The sequence below is a fragment of the Nomascus leucogenys genome, chromosome 7b, assembly GCF_006542625.1.
Source record: "Nomascus leucogenys isolate Asia chromosome 7b, Asia_NLE_v1, whole genome shotgun sequence".
Taxonomy (NCBI): domain Eukaryota; kingdom Metazoa; phylum Chordata; class Mammalia; order Primates; family Hylobatidae; genus Nomascus; species Nomascus leucogenys.
In genome coordinates, this window is record NC_044387.1 from 12,692,477 (window position 1) to 12,710,264 (window position 17,788).

Sequence of the window (17,788 nt, forward strand, 5' to 3'; positions counted from 1 at the left end):
AAGCTCCACCTCCCGGGTTCACTCCATTCTCCTGCCTTAGCCTCCCGAGTAGCTGGGACTACAGGCGCCCGCCACCATGCCCAGCTAATTTTTTTTTTGTATTTTTTTAGTAGAGATGGGGTTTCACCGTGTTAGCCAGGATGGTCTCGATCTCCTGACCTCGTGATCTGCCCGCCTCGGCCTCCCAAAGTGCTGGGATTACAGGCGTGAGCCACTTCGGCCCATGATAATCTTTTATTTATTTATTTAGAGATGGAGTCTCACTCTGTCACCCAGGCTGGAGTGCAATGGAGTGATCTCAGCTCACAGCAACCTCTGCCTCCTGGGTTCAAGCCATTCTCCTGCCTCAGCCTCCCAAGTAGCTGGGATTACAGGCGCGTGTCACCACACCCGGCTACTTTTTGTATTTTTAGTGAAGACAGGGTTTCTCCATGTTGGCCAGGGTGGTTTCGAACTCCTGACCTCAAGTGATCCACCTGCCTCGGCCTCCCAAAGTGCTGGGATTACAGGCATGCGCCACTGTGCCCGGCCTAAATGATAATGTTTAAAACGAAGGTAATAAGTTCTCAAAACGCATCATTTCTTAGTTATTCAGCCACACTAGCCTCTGCTCTTTTTGCTCTTGAGGTTCCACCATACCTGTGATGGTGGAAATCCCATATGAAGGTGTGTGCTACTGCACATCTCTTCCCGACCCCACGTTCAAGGACTGACTTCACGTTGGTAGCTCAAGATCCGCTGTACTGGGAGTATTTACACCACAGAAGCCAGTACATGGTATAATCATGGCTTTCCCTGCTATTCCATGTTTCTCAGTGCACCACTGGTCTGACCCCAAATGCTCTGGGTCTCCTGTCTCCCTTCCCAAAGCCGACAACACTCCACTCAGTTAAGCCAAAGGCAAAGATGGGGAAGGGGAACAAAGGGGAAAACAGGTGGGGAGAGCAAGATTCCTCAGCCCTGCTGTCCCCAGATGAGGAAGAGAAACTTCCCAGGGTCACAAGATCAAGGCCGAGGTGGGCCAGAACTCATGCTTTCAGGCTGGCCCAGGGCAACACCCCTGGGAGTTCTCCCCCCATCTGACATCTTATGATCTGCCTGTTTTAAGAACTTGGTAGAGAATAAAAATTAGCTGGGTGTGGTGGTGGGTGCCTGTAATCCCAGCTACTGGGGAGGCTGAGGCAGGAGAATCACTTGAACCTGGGAGGCAGAGGTTGCAGTGAGCCAACATCAGGCCACTGCACTCCAGCCTGGGTGACAGAGCAAGACTCTGTCTCAAAAAAAAAAAAAAAAAAAAATTAAAGAAAATGAGAGAGAATAAAAGCCATGTGCTCCGCTGGTGAGCAATTCCTTCTGGGACAGAAAGGGCTTCCACTGAGTCATCCCAAAATGTTCTTCTGAGCTCAAGAATGGCCCCAACTCTGTCCTTCCCCACCAGGATGGAGCTGATCACCTTTGGGCCCTGTGTCCCACTTCCTTCATTCAGCTAATATTTACTAACGCCCAACTACATGCCAGACACAGGGGATAGAGCAGTCAATACTACAAAGATCCTGACCTCAGGGAAGTGAGCCTCCTAGCAGGGGCATCTGGGAACATCGCTCCCAGGCCACCATCATTCCACTCCCCTCCACTCTGTAATCCACCGCTCTGCATGTTATGCCGATGACGTATTCCTAAGACAGCAGGCCTTTCTATCTGTCAGCTCAAGTGGCTGTCATGTGGTGACAAGATAAACACACAATTTCGGAGGTCCCTGGGGCGGGGGAGGAGGAATTGGGGGTGAGATATTTGCATTATTTCAGACATATGCATCATGGGGGCTTTTATTAATATTGTCACACCACACCACACACACCACACCACACACACACCACACCACACCGTCTGAAAGCTGCATCAAGTTGTGCACAAACACGATCGCAGCGCTGTATTTGTTAAGCCTCTGCCTCCCCCTCTAGGCTGTGGGAGTGACAGCAGGATGGGTGGGCACAGCCGGGTGGCTACTGAAACCAAAGGGATCTGGATTCCACAGAGGCCTGCAAGGCAGGTGTGGGCAGTGCCTGGTTTCTCCCTAGCTCCTTGACAACCAGCCTTCCTGAGCCCTGGGGAACCTCTTAACCCACAGCCTTAACCTGAGCCTTGAGGCCTCCTGGGAAAAACTTTTCATAGCATAACTAACCTAAGGCAGGCAGGAGCTGCTGCCGCTGAGAGCCCTGACCAGAGCGCCCTCGACACAGATTTATAGGGAAACTGAGGCTGAGGTGAGCCCACATACCAAGCAGGTGTGCAGCACAGCCAGGAGAGGCCAAGGACTACGGAATCCCTCTCTGCCATGCCATAACACTGGGTTTACATCTCCTGGTGTATTATCACTGCCCTGCATCATGCCTCCTCCAGGAAGTCTTCCTAGATGCCCCTGGCATTAGGCCCTGCTCACCACCCCACCATAATCCTGTGTCTACTTCTCTCCACTCAATACCATCCTGTACCCCCAGGATTTAATATCAATGGCTGTCTGGATCAGTGGCCAACAGAGAGGGAGTGACAGAGATTTGTTCATGGCCCCAGTCTACTGACTGGGCTATTTACCTGTGCACATACACTGACCACTGCCAATTAGCCTCTGCTGCCACCTGCTCTTGTCAGACTCAAACCCTCAACAATGAAGGGGCCTCCTTTTGCTTCTGCCTCCCCTGGAGGGCTGAACTCGCAGGATGACAGCAGCGAAGAGTGCCCTGGAGGTCGGTGTCACAAAGGCCAAATTCAGGTTCCCACACTCTATCACTCTGCCAGAGAGTTGCTGGCAGAATTCTGCCCCACCCATCATTGGGGTGGGGTTGGAGGGGAAGCCTGGGAGGACTGTCCCTATGTGTGAGGGCTGAAACACCAATTCTCAGAGGCAGGATGGAGGCAGGTGTGTGGGGACACAGGAGGTGGAGGGGCTCACTGTATCTGTTCTTGGGCAGCTCACTTCCCTTCTCTTAGCCTCAGTTTCTTTCCTCTTCTTTTAGAGATAAGGTCTCACTATGTTGCCCATGCTGAAGTACAGTGGCTTTTCACAGACAAAATGATAGCACAGTACAGCCTTGACTTCCTAGGCTCAAGCAATCCTCCCGCCTCAGCCTCTCGAGTAGCTGAGACTACAGGCCGTTGCCACTGCATCCGGCTGCCTCAGTCTCTTTAACTGAGAAATGGGACAATAACTCCCATCTCCAGAGTAATTTGGAAACCGAAGAACACACACCAAGCTGTTTCATTAAGTTCTCTGTAATATGGGGGACTCTGGCTACAACTTACATCATCTGAACACCTACTATGTGCCAGGCACTCACCCTGATCACTGTCACCAGGCGTGGTGAACACTGCCATTTTTCATCCAGGCAGAGATGCTTGGAGGTTATGTAACTGAACACGATTACACAGCTGTGGAGCTGGAGCTGGACCTGGAACTGAGGTCAAACTCCACCGCCTTTGCTCCCCACACACCTGCCTACATTCTGCCTCTGGGAATGGTGTTTCAACCCCCACACGGGGACAATCCTTCCAGGCTTCCTCTCCAACCCCACCCCGATGGTGGGTAGGGCAGAATTTCGCCCAACTCCCTGAGTTACAATGGGCCTCAGTTTCCTCTTCTGTCCAACAGGGACCACACTGCTGCCCCTCACAGGATGGCGGCTACAGGGATCACCCCCCCCACACACACCAAAGCACCTTGGGCCTCCCTCGCCCTCTCCTGTTCCCCACCTGCCACCTGGAGACGCCTCTTCCCCGCCCCTCACCCTTAGGCGTGGAGGCGAATGCGCAGGTCGCCCCCAGCTCAGTTTCCCTGCCATTCCCGCGCTCACCAGGGGTCCGGCTGCCGTCGCTCAGCGGGTGCCATGGGTCACGGTCGGTGGCCACGAGCAGGCACTCGGGGTCGCGCAGGTGCGCGCACGCCTCCCTCAGCTTGGCGAAGGAGAAGTGCTCGTCGTAGCCCACGAGCACCGCGCGCACGCGCGGGGCCGCGCCGTCCCCCGCGCTCGGGTCGTCGCCCGGGTCTCCAGCCAGGCGCAGCCCCGCGGCGCGCAGCTCGGCGCACAGCCCCTCGCCGCCCAGCACGAACACGGCGCCCGGCGCGTCTGGAGGCCCGGGCAGGCGCTGGCGCAGCAGGCGCGCGGCGCACAGCGCGGAGCTGAAGAGCTGCTCGGCGCGCAGCCCCCCGAAGCCGAGGCGCGCGAAGCGCAGGGCCAACTCGGGCCGCGCGCGCCGGCTGTTGTTGCTCACAAACAGAGCCGCCTTGCCGGCCCGCGCCAGCCGCTCCAGCAGCTCCGGGGCGCCCGGCACGGCGCGCTCGCCGTTCCACAGCACCCCGTCACAGTCGAACAGGACCCCCTGCGCCCGGCCCAGCACGTCGCGCAGGGCCGCTCCGCGCAGCCTCTCGCAACGCGCCATACAGCCGGCTGGTCGCCGGCCTCCCGCGTCGCGCTTTCTCCGCGGGCACGGCGCGCTCGCCGTGGCACGTTCCCCGCAGCCGCCAATTGGCGCGCTGGAAGAACCGGGGGGCGGGGCGAAGGCATGGCCTGCAGCCAATGGGGGCGAGAGTCCCGGAGAAGAGCAAGGCCGCGAGCTAACGGAACTTGGAGAAAGGGGCGGATTCGTGGCCACCGCCGAAGGGAAGGGACCAATGAAGAGCTAACCTGATCCTTCTCCCCGTCCCTGGTTCTGCTGGACCAGTCGTCGCCGAGTTTCATCGCCGACTACACGCTTACGGGGTGGGAGACTGACGCTCTTCTTAACCAATAAGAATCTACAAACAAAACGCGAAGCGAAAGGCCCCGCGACCTCCAGCCAATCAGAAACTTAGGCGAGCTGGTTGCTAGGAGAAAAACAGATGCTAAATGAACTGCCTTTGGGTCAAATCTCATTGCCCTCTGAATCGTGGACCCTCCAGTTCAGAGCGAAGTCCCAAGAAACGTGTGGGTATGATGGGGTACGAGGCACATGGTGTCTTCTTGGGTGCTGGAGCCCTCGGTCTAGACCAGTAATTCTTCACACTGCGTTAGAGTCCCCTGGGAACTTATTTTCAGATATCATTACATATAGTAAAACGCATAGATCTTAAATGTACAGTTCAATGTCTTTTGACAAATGCTTTTAAAATCACCGATGTGTAGCAGGACAGATTCTCATGTAACTGTTTTGGGTGAGGATTGGGCATTTTTTGGTTGGTTGGTTAGTTGGTTTAATTCCAGGGATTATACTGTGAGGCTAGGGTAGGGAAGCACTGGGCTAGAGGCAGGCAGGCTGTCACTGGAGCACGCCCCGGGAGGGCAGGAGCCAGAATGATCGTGGCCAATTGCACAGGATAATAATGGGGTGACCCAGGTTGGCTGGGTCCCTATCTTAGGGAGGGGGCCTTGTGATCTGGAAGCAACCACAGGTCTGGGGACCTTTGAGGAGCCACTGGTCTGCAGTGTGGGGATGAATGAATTGTGAGCTGTGGTGTCACAGTTTTGAAGTTGTCTGCCAACTTCAGAGAAGGCTGTGACCCCCAGGAGCAACTGGAGCTCCAAAGACTTGGGAAAAACTGTACCTTGTAACCCAACCTTGGAAGCTCAACGAGCTCCTATTCCCCAAGTGCCCTAAGCCTTTTGCTCCTGGCCTTTGCATAGGTAGTCTCCTTGGCCTGAATGTTCCTTTTTCCTTTAAAAATTTCACCTTCAGGGCCGGGCTCGGTGGCTCACGCCTGTAATCTCAGCACTTTGGAAGGCTGAGATGGGCGGATCACGAGGTCAGGAGATCGAGACCATCCTGGCTACGGTGAAACCCCGTCTCTAATGAAAAAAAAAAAGTTAGCTGGGCGTGGTGGCGGGTGCCTGTAGTCCCAGCTACTCGGGAGGCTGAGGCAGGAGAATCGCTTGAACCCAAGAGGCAGAGCTTGCAGCGAGCCAAGATCGCACCACTGCACTCCAGCCTGGGTGACAGGGCGAGACTCCATCTCAAAATAAATACATAAATAAAATAAATAAAAATAAACAGATAAAATTCATCTTCAGGTCAGCTCCTGAAAGACTTCCCTTAAATATCCCTCCTCCAGGAAGCCGTTCTTAACCACCCACCCCATACACATGAGTCTAGGTTATATGGCCACCCCTAACTTGGCTAATATGGGCTCCCAGTGCAATGACACTTGATTTTGTTTTTGAGACAGGGTCTTACACTGTCACCCAGGCTGGAGTGCAGTGGCATGATCACTGCTCACTGAAGCCTCCAACTCCTGGGCTCAAGCGATCCTCCTGCCTCAGCCTTCCTAGTTGCTGAGACTACAAGCACACGCCACTACGCCCAGTTAATTTTTGTAATTTTTTTTTTAGAGACGGGGTCTCACTATGTTGCCCAGGCTGGTCTAGAACTCCTGGGCTCAAGTGATCCTCCTGCCTCAGGATCCCAGTGTTGGGATTATCGGCGTGAGCCACCATGCCTGGCCAGACACTTGATTCTAATGGTTGCTTCTGCCTGTCTGTTCGGGAACTCTTTGGGTGTAGGGTTAAGTCTGGGAGCTAGCTCAGGGCCTGGCACAGAGCAGATTTAGGGAAGGTTTGAGGACAGATCCATCCCTGCTCCTTGGGGAGCCTTTCCAGCCTCCTCCCGGAAGGAGAGGGGTCCAGGAAACAGTGGGAGCGGTAGGCACTTCCGTGGGCCAAGGCTGGTGCTTTGGTTTCCAATGGAGAGCAATGCCTCTGTGGAGGGAATTGTTATAAAGTTTCACAAATGAGTAAAAGGGATACCAAGAAGTTAAGTAAATTGTCCAGAACGTGAGGGACAAGCCAGGCTTTGGAGTCAGACCTAGGCTCTAATCCCAGGCCCCTGCCTGACTGCCATGTGACCTTGGCAGGTCACTTCTGTCTGAGCCTCAGTCTCCTCACTGGTAAGAGGTAATGGTATTTACTGCAGTAGGAGAAGTTTAAGTGGAAATCATCCACAGAAAAGCACAGCATGTAGTGCAGAGAAAGCTCTAAAAATGTCTGCTGTGATCTCATTTCAGACAGGAAGAAAGGAGGCAAAGAATATGTATTTTTTTTCCCCTTTATAAAATTGGCTTCTTTATTTCAAGGACAGAAAATAAAACTATCATTTGGGCAGCTGCTCCAGTTTTGTCCAAAATAATTTATTTACCAGCCTTACAAAAAACATGTCAGCAAAAGAATCAGTCCCGTAGGAGCAGGCAAGCCTCTCCTTCCTTCCGGTGGCTCCCCTAGGACCTGCTGGAGAGTGGAGAATCCGGTGGGGGGTCCCCAAGCCCAGGGTGGACGAGCAAAAGGTCAGGAAGTGGAGGACTGTCCTGAGCCCTCCTGGCCATGGGGGCCGACCCAGTGGGCACTGAGGCACTTGTGGGCAAAGGCTGGAGGCCCACGCCCCTTTGTGGGGGGTGAGAGCTGTCCTGGGAGGGCCAGGTGGGGAGGGAGGGGATGCCGAGGGCTGCTTAGGGAGAAACCAGCCGCTCAGTTGGTCTCTGAGGCAAGGCTCCTGGGGCGGGGCTGAGGGGGGATAGCTGGGGGAGTGGGGACCCCACTGACAGCCTCAGGGGCTCCTCCCTCTGCTGTGGCAGACCCCAGGTCCACCTGTGCGGGGGCACTCAAAGAGACTGGGCTGGGGGAGGCTGGACCTGGGGAGGCCGGGCTGGGGGAGGCTGGTGAACGCCGGCTTTGGCGCCGGGCAGGCTGAGGGGGTGTGGGGGGTAATGGGGGTGGCACTGTGGGGGCTCGGAGGCTGCTGCCAACCAGGCGTCGGGGCAGGGCTTGGGGGGTCCCAGGGCTTCCAGAGCCAGGGGGCAAGGGCGGGGCTGGAGGGGAGGAGCGGGAGCCAGAGACCTGGGGGGGCGGCATGGTAGGCCGGGCTGGCGCTGGGCGCTTGGCTGTTGAGGAAGGAAAGGGTGAGGGAGGTTGAGTGTCCACGTGGCCTGTGGTGAATCCACGAAGCTCCGTGCCCCCTCACAACCTTTGCATCTGCCGTTCCCTCTGCCAGGAACACCGTTTCCGTGGCTGGCTCCTCATCATCTAGGCCTCTCCTTGTGCCCTTTGCCCCTTGGAGGTCCTCCCTGAGCACCCTAGTTAGAGCCCCACCCCAGCTGCTCTGTCACATTTTCTAGTTGTATTTTCTTCGCAGGACTTTTTGTCCTCTGAAATTATCTTGCCCATTTTTTTTAGTTTTTAAAAGTTCTTAAATTTTGAGACAGGGTCTTGCTGTGTTGTCCAGGCTGGTCTTGAACTCCAGGGCTCAAGCGAGCCTCCTGCCTCGGCCTCTCAAAGTGCTGGGATGACAGGCGTAAGCCACCGTCCCTGGCCTATCTTGTTCATTTTTATTTTACTGTAGACTACCTGCCAGCCCTGGTCACCAGGCTCCCAGAGCTGTTCTGCCTATTCCTGGCTGTCCACTGCCCACTGCCTCCACTGAGTGTCAGTCACTCTCTCACCTGGTCGGCTCTGGGCCAAATTGACAGGTGAGTGTGCCAGAGGGGCTCAGAAGGAGGCCCCTGGTTTCTTCCCACCCCTGCCACCTCCTCTCCTTCACTGCCACTGCCATTTTTTTTTTTTTTTTTTGAGACAGAGTCTCATTCTTGTCACCCAGGCTGGAGTGCAGTGGCGCGATCTTTGCTCACTGCAACTTCCGCCTCCCGGATTCGAGTGATTCTCCTGCCTCAGCCTCCTAAGTATCTGGGATGATAGGCACCCACCACCATGCCCAGCTAACTTTTGTATTTTTAGTAGAGATGAGGTTTCACCATGTTGGCCAGGCTGGTCTCGAACTCCTGGCCTCAAGTGATCCACCCGCCTCAGCCTCCCAAAGTGCTGGGTTTACTTGTGTGAGCCACTGTGCCCAGCCCCTTCACTGCCCTTTGAAGACTCCCTCCTTCCACTGTAGTCTGTGACCTCTGGGCTTCTGGAGGGACGGGACTCCAGTACCCCAGTACTCACGCCGGCTCCCCTTTAGTGGGCACGTGCTGTGTGCCAGGGCCAGGCACTCTTCCTGCAGCACCACTGCAGGCTCCATGCAGCCCCGTAAGGTAAGTGCAGACACTGTCCCATTACACAGAGGAGGGTGAGGCCCAGACAGGTGAACTCACCTGCCCAAGGTTAAAGAGCTCAAATCTAAACCCAGAGTGCCAGGTGGCAAAACCTGGGCTCTTTATCACCTTGATTCCTGGCCTCCCCTGGCTGCCTAAAAAGATAGGAGGACCTGGGACTGCCTGTCCCCTCTCCCCGCCCACCCTCTGTCCCCTCCTCCCCTCCCACAGCCAACTCACTCCTCCGAGCCATGTCCTCCACTGGGGCAGCTGTCTCCGGGGGGCTCCTGGTGACCTTGGGGGAGGCTGGTCTGGGGGGCACCTCAGACTCTGTCCTGCAGAGGGAAGGAGAGGATGGGGCAGACTTGGCCACCTCCTAGAAGTCTCATGGAATCCTGACGAGTCTCCAGCTGCCAGGTGGAGTCTGGATCCTCCCAGCACTCGCTCTCTATCACCCTGTCCCCACGCCACACACCCCTGCCAGAAGATGCTTCTGGCATTGGTCAGGGTCTGCATCCACTGAGCCCCTGGCTGCTTTGTGACCTTGTGACAGAGTCCACGTTCCTCCAGGGACCAGGAGGGAGCCCCACCTGCCTGGTAGGTAGGGGTAGGATGGGAGGTGGGACATAGGGCCTGACCTCTGCCTCAGCTCACGGCCTCCATGTGGTTTTTTTTCTTGAGACGGAGTCTCGCTCTGTCGCCCAGGCTGGAGTACAGTGGCGCGATCTTGGCTCACTGCAGCCTCCACCTCCAAAGTTCGAGCAATTATCCTGCCTCAGCCTCTGGAGTAGCTGGGATTATAGGCACACACCACCATGCCCAGCTTTTTTTTTTTTTTTTTTTGTAGTAGAGACGGGGTTTCATCATGTTGTTCTTGAACTCCTGGCCTTAAGCGATCTTCTGCCCACCTTGGCCTCCCAAAGTACTGGGATTACAGGTGTGCGCCACCTAGCCTTGTTTTTTTTTGTTGTTGTTGAGAAGAAGTCTCGCTCTGTCACTCAGGCTGGAGTGTGATGGCATGATCTTGGCTCACTGTGACCTCTGCCTCCTGGGTTCATGGGATTCTCCTGTCTCGGACTCTCGAGTAGCTCAGATTACAGGCGTGCGCCACCATGCCCTGCTAATTTTTTGCATTTTTAGTAGAGATGGGGGTTTCACCATGTTGGCCAGGCTGGTCTCAAACTCCTGACTTCAAGTGATCCACCTGCTTCAGCCTCCCAAAGTGCTGGGATTACAGGTGTGAGCCACCACACCCGGCCATTTCTCTTTCTTTCTCTCTTTCTCTCTTTCTTTTCTTTTTTTCTGAGATGGAGTTTTGCTCTTGTTGCCCAGGCTGGAGTGCAATGGCACGATCTTGGCTCACCGCAACCTCTGCCTCCCCGGTTCAAGCCATTCTCCTGCCTCAGCCTCCCGAGTAGCTGGGATTACAGGTGTGCACTACCATCCCTGGCTAATTTTTTGCATTTTTATTAGAGATGGGATTTTACCATGTTGTCCAGGCTGGTCTCAAACTCTGGACCTGAAGTGATCCACCTGCCTTGGCTTCCCAAAGTGCTGGGATTACAGGAGTGAGCCACCACATCCAGCCATTTCTTTTTGAGACAGGATCTCACTCTGTCGCCCAGGCTGAGTACAATGGCACAATCATTGCTCACTGCAGCCTTGACCTCCTAGGCTCAAGAAATCCTCCCACCATAGCCTCCTGGGTAGCTGGGACCACCGGTGTGCACCACCACACCGACCTCATTTATTTTTTGTAGAGACACAGTCTTGCTATGTTGCCCAATCTGCCTCCACGTGATCTTTTTTTTTTTTTTTTTTTGAGATAGAGTCTTGCTCTGTTGCCCAGGCTGGAGTGTGGTGGCGCCATCTCGGCTCACTGCAAGCTCCGCCTCCTGGGTTCACACCATTCTCCTGCCTCAGCCTCCCGAGTAGCTGGGACCACAGGCACATGCCACCATGCCTGGCTAATTTTTTGTATTTTTAGTAGAGACAGGGTTTCACCGTGTTAGCCAGGATGGTCTCAATCTCCTGACCTCATGATCTGCCCGCCTCGGCCTCCCAAAGTGCTGGGATTACAGGTGTGAGCCACCGCGCACAGCCACATGATCTTTATGAGATGCTTTGGCCACCGGAAGCCAGAGAGCGGGTGAGAAGCAGAGGGGGTCCCAGGCTCATTCCTCACTGCCTTCGGGTCTCTGCTTGGTCGTCTCTTCCTCAGCAAGGCCTTTCCTGGACCCACAGCTAAAGTAGCCCCCACGCTCCCCCTTAACCTGCTCCCCCTCCCTTGGCAGTGCCTCTCCACCTGACACTACAGAGAGAACGCACTGGTGGCTGTGCTTGATGCTGTCTCTCTCTCTCCCTGTGCCTTGGAACGTAAGCGTTTGTCTTGCTCATCAGGAAATTCAAGGTGTGAGCCGCAGTGCTCTGTGGTATCCTGAACAGTAGCTGCTTGGTATGGAGGTACCACGGTACCACGAAGCCCTTCCAGATTTAAACAATCAAAGAGAAGATGGTGGCCAAGCACGGTGGCTCATGCCTGTAATCCCAGCACTTTGGGGGGCCAAGGCAGGCGGATCACTTGAGGCCAGGAGTTCAAAACCAGCCTGGCCAACATGGGGTAACCCTGTCTCTACTGAAAATACAAAAATTAGCTGGCTATGGTGGTGCACGCCTGAAGTCCCAGCTATTTGGGAGGCTGAGGCAGGAGAATTGCTTGAACCCGGGAGGTGGAGGCTGCAAGTGAGCCAAGATCTCGCCATTGCACTCCAGTCTAAGCAAGAGTGAACTCCATCTCAGAAAAAAAAAAAAAAAGAGGCCAGGTGCAGTGGCTCACACTTGTAATCCCAGCACTTTCAGGGGCCAAGGTGGGTGGATCATTTGAGGCCAGGAGTTCAAGACCAGCCTGGCCAACATGGCAAAACCCCGTCTCTACTTAAAATACAAAAATTAGACAAGTGTGGGGGCACTCATCTGTAATCGCAGTTACTTGGGAGGCTGAGGCAAGAGAATCACTTGAACCCGGGAGGCACAGGTTGCAGTGAGCCAAGATTGTGTCACTGCACTCCGGCCTGGGTGACAGAATGAGACTCTGTCTTAAAAAACAAAACAAAACTGGAAGGTATTTAGATTCCAAAATGATCATCTCTCGAGTTCCCTAGGATTGGAAACAAAGCCTGGCATACAGTAGGTGCTCAGGAAATTGCCACATGATGAACAGGGCACTCACACATCAGTGGCTGAGACAAATGCCGCCTCTGAGTCTCTACCCCACCCTCTCCAAACTAGGAGATCTGGTCTTCGGGATGAAAATGCTAATAATTACATTTCCAAAAATTCAGCTTCCAGCTCTGAGACATGGTGCCTCAGGCAGGCTGACTCTGGGACCACCATAGGAGCCATTCATGCCCCTCAGTCCTCACCTTTCCTTGGTAGCTGCTGAAGCCAAGGCTGGGGCTGGAACTGGAGCTGGAGCTGGAGCCGGAGGCGGGATGGTGGCTGGGGTGGGCACGGCAGTGGATGGAATTTCCTCAGAGGCCTGCCTGTCACTGACTGTGTCCTGGAGGGTAACAGCTGAGAAGAGGCCTGACACGTTGAAGTTGATGTCTGGAGACAGAAGGAGCAGAGATGGCTCTCAGAGACTGCACCAGGCTCCTCACTCCACTGGCCGGGACCGTTTCCCCTTCCCCTGAACCCATCTGGACCATGCTCAGCTTCCCCACTCCCGTGTGAGCCTCATCACAACCCCACAAAGCAGGCAGACCATCCCCGTTGTAAAAATGAGAAACTGAGGCTCAGACTTCCTCCTGGACTTATAGTGAGTTTGTGGGGCTGCAGGGGAGGGAGCAGGGCAGAAGGAGGGCACCCAGCTGGGCGTCCATGCAGACGGGAGCTTCACCTCCAGGGAAGAGGGTGTCTGCGCTCTGGATCAGCGCCTCGACGACGCCCACCACCTGGATGGAAGACACAGAGGCCGCATCCAGCTGGGCCTGGTCCCTGGGACAAAGAGATCATCTGCTTAGCAAAGGGTTTGTGACCCCAACTCTCTGTCTGGCCCTGTGCTGGGCAATGGAGACACAAGGATCCATCATACTGAGTCCTTGTTCTCAAAAAGCCCATAAACCACCGGTTGATGGTAAATGTGTCACTCACATGCCAAATGTCCCCCTTCCTTCACCCCGACAGACATCACTCATTAATCAAGGACCCTTTTCTTCATGGTTGTGATCTAGACGCCTCTACCAAGCAAATGCAATCAGCACGGGAGAGGAAATCTTGCCATCTGTGGCCAGGTAAATAATGATGACTCCTCACATAGCACTGCACTTTACACTTTAATTTTATTATTTCTTCTTTTTTTTTTTTTTGAGACGGAGTCTTGCTCTGTCGCCCAGGCTGGAGTGCAGTGGCACAATCTTGGCTCACTGCAACCTCCACCTCCTGGGTTCAAGAGATTCTCCTGCCCCAGCCTCCCGAGTAGCTGGGATTATAGGCATGTACCACCACGCCCAGGTAATTTTTGTATTTTTGGTAGAAATGGAGTTTCACCATGTTGGCCAGGCTGGTCTCAAACACCCGACCTCAGGTGATCCACCCACCTCGGCCTCCCAAAGTGCTGGGATTACAGGCGCCAGCCGCTGTGCCCGGCCTATTTCTTCATTTTTAGAGACAGGGTCTCATTCTGTCGCACAGGCTGGAATGCAGTGGCTCCATCATGGCTCACTGCAGCCTTGACGCCCCGGGCCCAAGCAGTTCTCCCACCTCAGCCTTCTGAGTAGCTCAGACTTCAGGTGCGCACCACCTGCCTGGCTACTCTTTTTAATTTTTTGTAGAGACAGGGTCTCATTAAGTTGCCCAGGCTGGTTTCAAACTCCTGAGTTCAAGTGATCTTCCCACCTTTGCCTCCCAAAGTGCTAGGATTACAGGCAAGAGCCACTGGACCTGGCTTGCACTTCACAGTTTCTAAAACATTTCCCAGTTTATCATATCGCTCACTCCCCAAAGCAAAAGCCCTCAAAATTTGTATGATTTCTCCCCAGTTTACGGATGAGGAAATGGAGGTTCTAAGGGTGACCTCCTCAGGCCCATCTCTGGAAGGTGGAGGGGCGGAGCTATTAATAGAACCTGATCAGGCTGGGCACGGTGGCTCACACCTGGGGCACGATGGCTCACCCCTGTAATCCCAGCACTTTGGGAGGCCGAGGCTGGTGGATCACGAGGTTAGGAGATCGAGACCACCCTGGCTAACACGGTGAAACCCTGCCTCTACTAAAAATACAAAAAATTAGCGGGGAGTGGTAGTGTGCACCTGTAGTCCCAGCTACTTGGCAGGCTGAGGCAGGAGAATCACTTGAACCTGGGAGGCGGAGGTTGCAGTGAGCCGAGATCACACCACTGTACTCCAGCCTGGGCAACAAGAGCAAGACTCCGTCTCAAAAAAAAAAAAAAAAAAAAAAAAAGAACCTGATCTCTAGGCTCCCAGCTCCCCCATCCCACTAAACACCTCATCACCACCACTGGCCAAAATGCCAGAATTGCCTCTCTCCAAAGCCCTGTGGCCTGCACGGCCCCTTCGGCCTGTTCCTCACGGCAGCCTCAAAAACGGCCTCAAAAACCCACTCCAAAAATGGGGACACCGAGGCCCAGGGGAAAAATAGACAACAGATGGTTGGGGTGGGATCTGCCTTCCTCCTGCCACCTCCCCCAGCCTGCGGCCCCTCACCCTTCTTTCTCAGGTGGCCACAGCAGGTTGGGTCCCAGGACTATGGCGATGTTGCTGGGTGTCATCTTGTTCACTTCCTGCTCCTCCGCCAGCCGTGCCAGGAACTTCATCAGGTACCTAAGGGTGGAGGCAGGCTTAGGCCAGAGGCAGAACGCACCCAGCCCTGAGAATTCTCCAGCACAGGGTTTCCAAAGAGTGTGAAAGGCACCGCCCAGAATGGTCTTAACATTGTCACAGTTAAATCAGCTTATCCACTGAGCACCAACCCTGCAGCGGGCACTGAGCCAAGCTGAGTCCTCGCAGCCACTCTATAGGGTAGGGACTATTACAATCTGCATTTTCCAGATGATGACGCCAAGTGGCCTGCCCAGAGGTGGCATGTGAAGCCAGGCTAGGTATGGCTTCAAAAGTTCAAGGTCTCATTTATTTCAATGCTTTGCATAAAAATATATGACTAATCTGGCCGGGCGCAGTGCCTCACGCCTGTAATTCCAGCACTTTGGGAGGCTGAGGCAGGTGGATCACCTGAGGTCAGGAGTTCGAGACCAGCCTGACCAACATGGTAAAACCCCATCTTTACAAAAAATACAAAAATTAGCCGGGTGTGGTGGCCGGCGCCTGTAGTCCTAGCTACTTGGGAGGCTGAGGCAGGAGAATTGCTTGAACCCAGGAGGCGGAGATGGCAGTGAGCCGAGATTGCACCACTTTACTCCAGCTTGGGCAAGAGTGAGACCCTGTCTCAGAAAGAAAAAAAAAAAAATTATATATATAAATGACTAATCCATCAAAGCTGCATTTTCAGAAATATTTCTTAGGATACAGTGGCAAGGCCAGGCTGAAGCCCGGGGTCCCAGGGTCCCTGATCCCAGCTGGGCTCTGGCTCTGCGGCAGGCTGGGGAGGCAGGCTCGGGCTCACCTGAGGTTGCTGAGGTTCTCGGGGGGCAGGCGGCTGCACACCTCTTGGAGGGCCTGCAGACGGGCCCCTGGCTCCTTCAGGCTGGCGGGGAGTGGAGAGACCTGTCAGCCAGCGCAGGGCTACACCTTTGCATCCTCCTCCTCCCCATCCCCTCCCTCCTCCAACATCCTCACCTGGCCGCCCTCATCCAGTCATCATAGAGGTCGAAGGTCATCAGAGGCTCTGGCAGCTCCCGCAGATACGACTTGAGGGCACCTGAAGCAGGGGTGTGGGGAGGGTCAGAGGCAGCCCCCACCCCGCTCTCCCACTCTCCCTGTAGAAGGAACCTTCAGCCCTTGTTCACACTAACGTGTCTAGGTCTGACAGTTTCTTTGGGCTGCAGGCCCTTTTGAGAAAATGAAGGCTAGCCATCTTGTCCCTAGAAAAATGTACAAACATTTTGGGGGGGCTCATGATGGACCCCACATTAAGAACCCGAGTGTCCTCAGTCTCAACAGAATATCAAGTCTTACAGCCAGGCTATCTTGGGATCGTTTCAAGCCGCTGCACCCCTTACCCCCAACCTCCTGCCCAGGGCTCCCCGGATCAGGCACCTGCCACGGCGTGCGGGTCGGAGCAGAACTCCTCCAGGCTGTGGGGGTCCGAGGCCATTGTCTGCTTGAGACGCTTCAGCACCGAGGCCCCAGCAGCCAGGCGGAAGAGACCCTGGGTTCGAGAGGAGGCAGGCAAGGGTCAAAAAGGGGTGGGCAGGGCAGGACACCCTGGCGCACTTGTAGCCTGGGGTGTGCCACTGGCCCTTGCTAGGCCTGTGTCCCCGCTGGTCTGGCCAGCAGTGTGGGCACCACGGTGTCCACGGGCCTCAACCTTCAAGGTCTAGAATTCTGAGCAAAGGGTGGGGCTGGGAAGTCTGGGAGGAGGTGGGAAAAATCATGGGGAAATGGGAGCCCAGTCAGAAGTGGAAGGGAGGGGCCGGGTGTGGTGGCTCACGCTTGTAATCCCAGCACTTTGGGAGGCCTGTGCAGGTGGATCACTTGAGGCCAGGGGTTTGAGACCAGCCTGGCCAACATGGTGAAACCCCATTTCTACTAAAATAAGAAAAATTAGCTGGGCATGGTGGTGGGCATCTGTAATCCCAGCTACTTGGGAGGCTGAGACACAATCGCTTGAACCTAGGAGGTAGAAGTTGCAGTGAGCCAGGATCACATCACTGCACTACAGCCTGGGTGACAGAGCGAGATCCTGTCTCAAAAAAAAAAAAAAAAAAAAAAAAAAGGGTTGGGCACAGTGGCTCATGCCTGTAACCCCAGCACTTTGGGAGGCTGAGGCAGGTGGATCACCTGAGGTTAGGAGTTTAGGACTAGCCTGGCCAACATAATCTCATCTCTACTAAAAAATACAAAAATTAGCTGGGCGTGGTGGTGCATGCCTGTAGTCCCAGCTACTTGCGAAGTTGAGGCAGGAGAATCGCTTGAACCCAGGAGGCGGAGGCTGCAGTGTGCCGAGAACGCACCACTGCACTCCAGCCTGGGTAACAGAGCAAGACTCCGTCTCAAAAAAAAAAAAAAAAGAAGTGTAAGGGAGAAAGGAAGCCCCAGCAGGATTGCTGAGCAGCTCAGAACTGTTTTGGGGTACCTGCCATCACTAGGGTCTGTCTTCAGGACAGGGGGGCAATGTATTCACAGCAGATCCAGCCAGTGTGTGGCAGCGGAGCACCTGGTTTGAGAAGTCACCTTCTCATATTACTCTGGGCATGGTTACCTCTCTACCTGTCTCTCTCTTGTGAAATTGTGAAATGGAGCCAGGAGGCCGGGCGTGGTGGCTCACGCTTGTAATCCCAGCACTTTGGGAGGCCGAGGCGGGCGGATCATGAGGTCAGGAGATCGAGACCACGGTGAAACCCCATCTCTACCAAAAATACAAAAAATTAGCCGGGCGTGGTGGCGGGCGCCTGTAGTCCCAGCTACTCGGAGAGGCTGAGGCAGGAGAATGGCGTGAACCCGGGAAGCGGAGTTTGCAGTGAGCTGAGATTGTGCCACTGCACTCCAGCCTGGGTGACAGAGCAAGACTCCGTCTCAAAAAAAAAAAAAAGAAATGGAGCCAGGAA

At 54.8% G+C, this 17,788-nt stretch overlaps 1 protein-coding gene across 6 annotated transcripts in view; it reads right to left on the reverse strand.

Moving 5' to 3' along the window:
* Window positions 1–17,788, reverse strand: part of SH3BP1 (SH3 domain binding protein 1) — a 32,692-nt gene that overhangs the window by 3,692 nt on the left and 11,212 nt on the right. For 2 of the 6 annotated variants that reach the window (XM_030815596.1, XM_030815595.1), the window contains 8 exons: window positions 16,278–16,389; window positions 15,858–15,939; window positions 15,685–15,765; window positions 14,769–14,885; window positions 12,945–13,042; window positions 12,469–12,652; window positions 9,287–9,381; window positions 7,130–7,897 (listed from right to left, as the gene is read on the reverse strand). In XM_030815596.1, the coding sequence (XP_030671456.1) occupies window positions 7,485–7,897; window positions 9,287–9,381; window positions 12,469–12,652; window positions 12,945–13,042; window positions 14,769–14,885; window positions 15,685–15,765; window positions 15,858–15,939; window positions 16,278–16,389 (1,182 nt within the window). In that variant the 3' untranslated portion in view covers window positions 7,130–7,484. Of the gene's footprint in view, window positions 1–3,848; window positions 4,510–7,113; window positions 7,898–9,286; window positions 9,382–12,468; window positions 12,653–12,944; window positions 13,043–14,768; window positions 14,886–15,684; window positions 15,766–15,857; window positions 15,940–16,277; window positions 16,390–17,788 lie in introns of those variants that run through there. The other 4 variants (XM_030815599.1, XM_030815597.1, XM_030815600.1 and 1 more) reach the window with 4 other exon arrangements.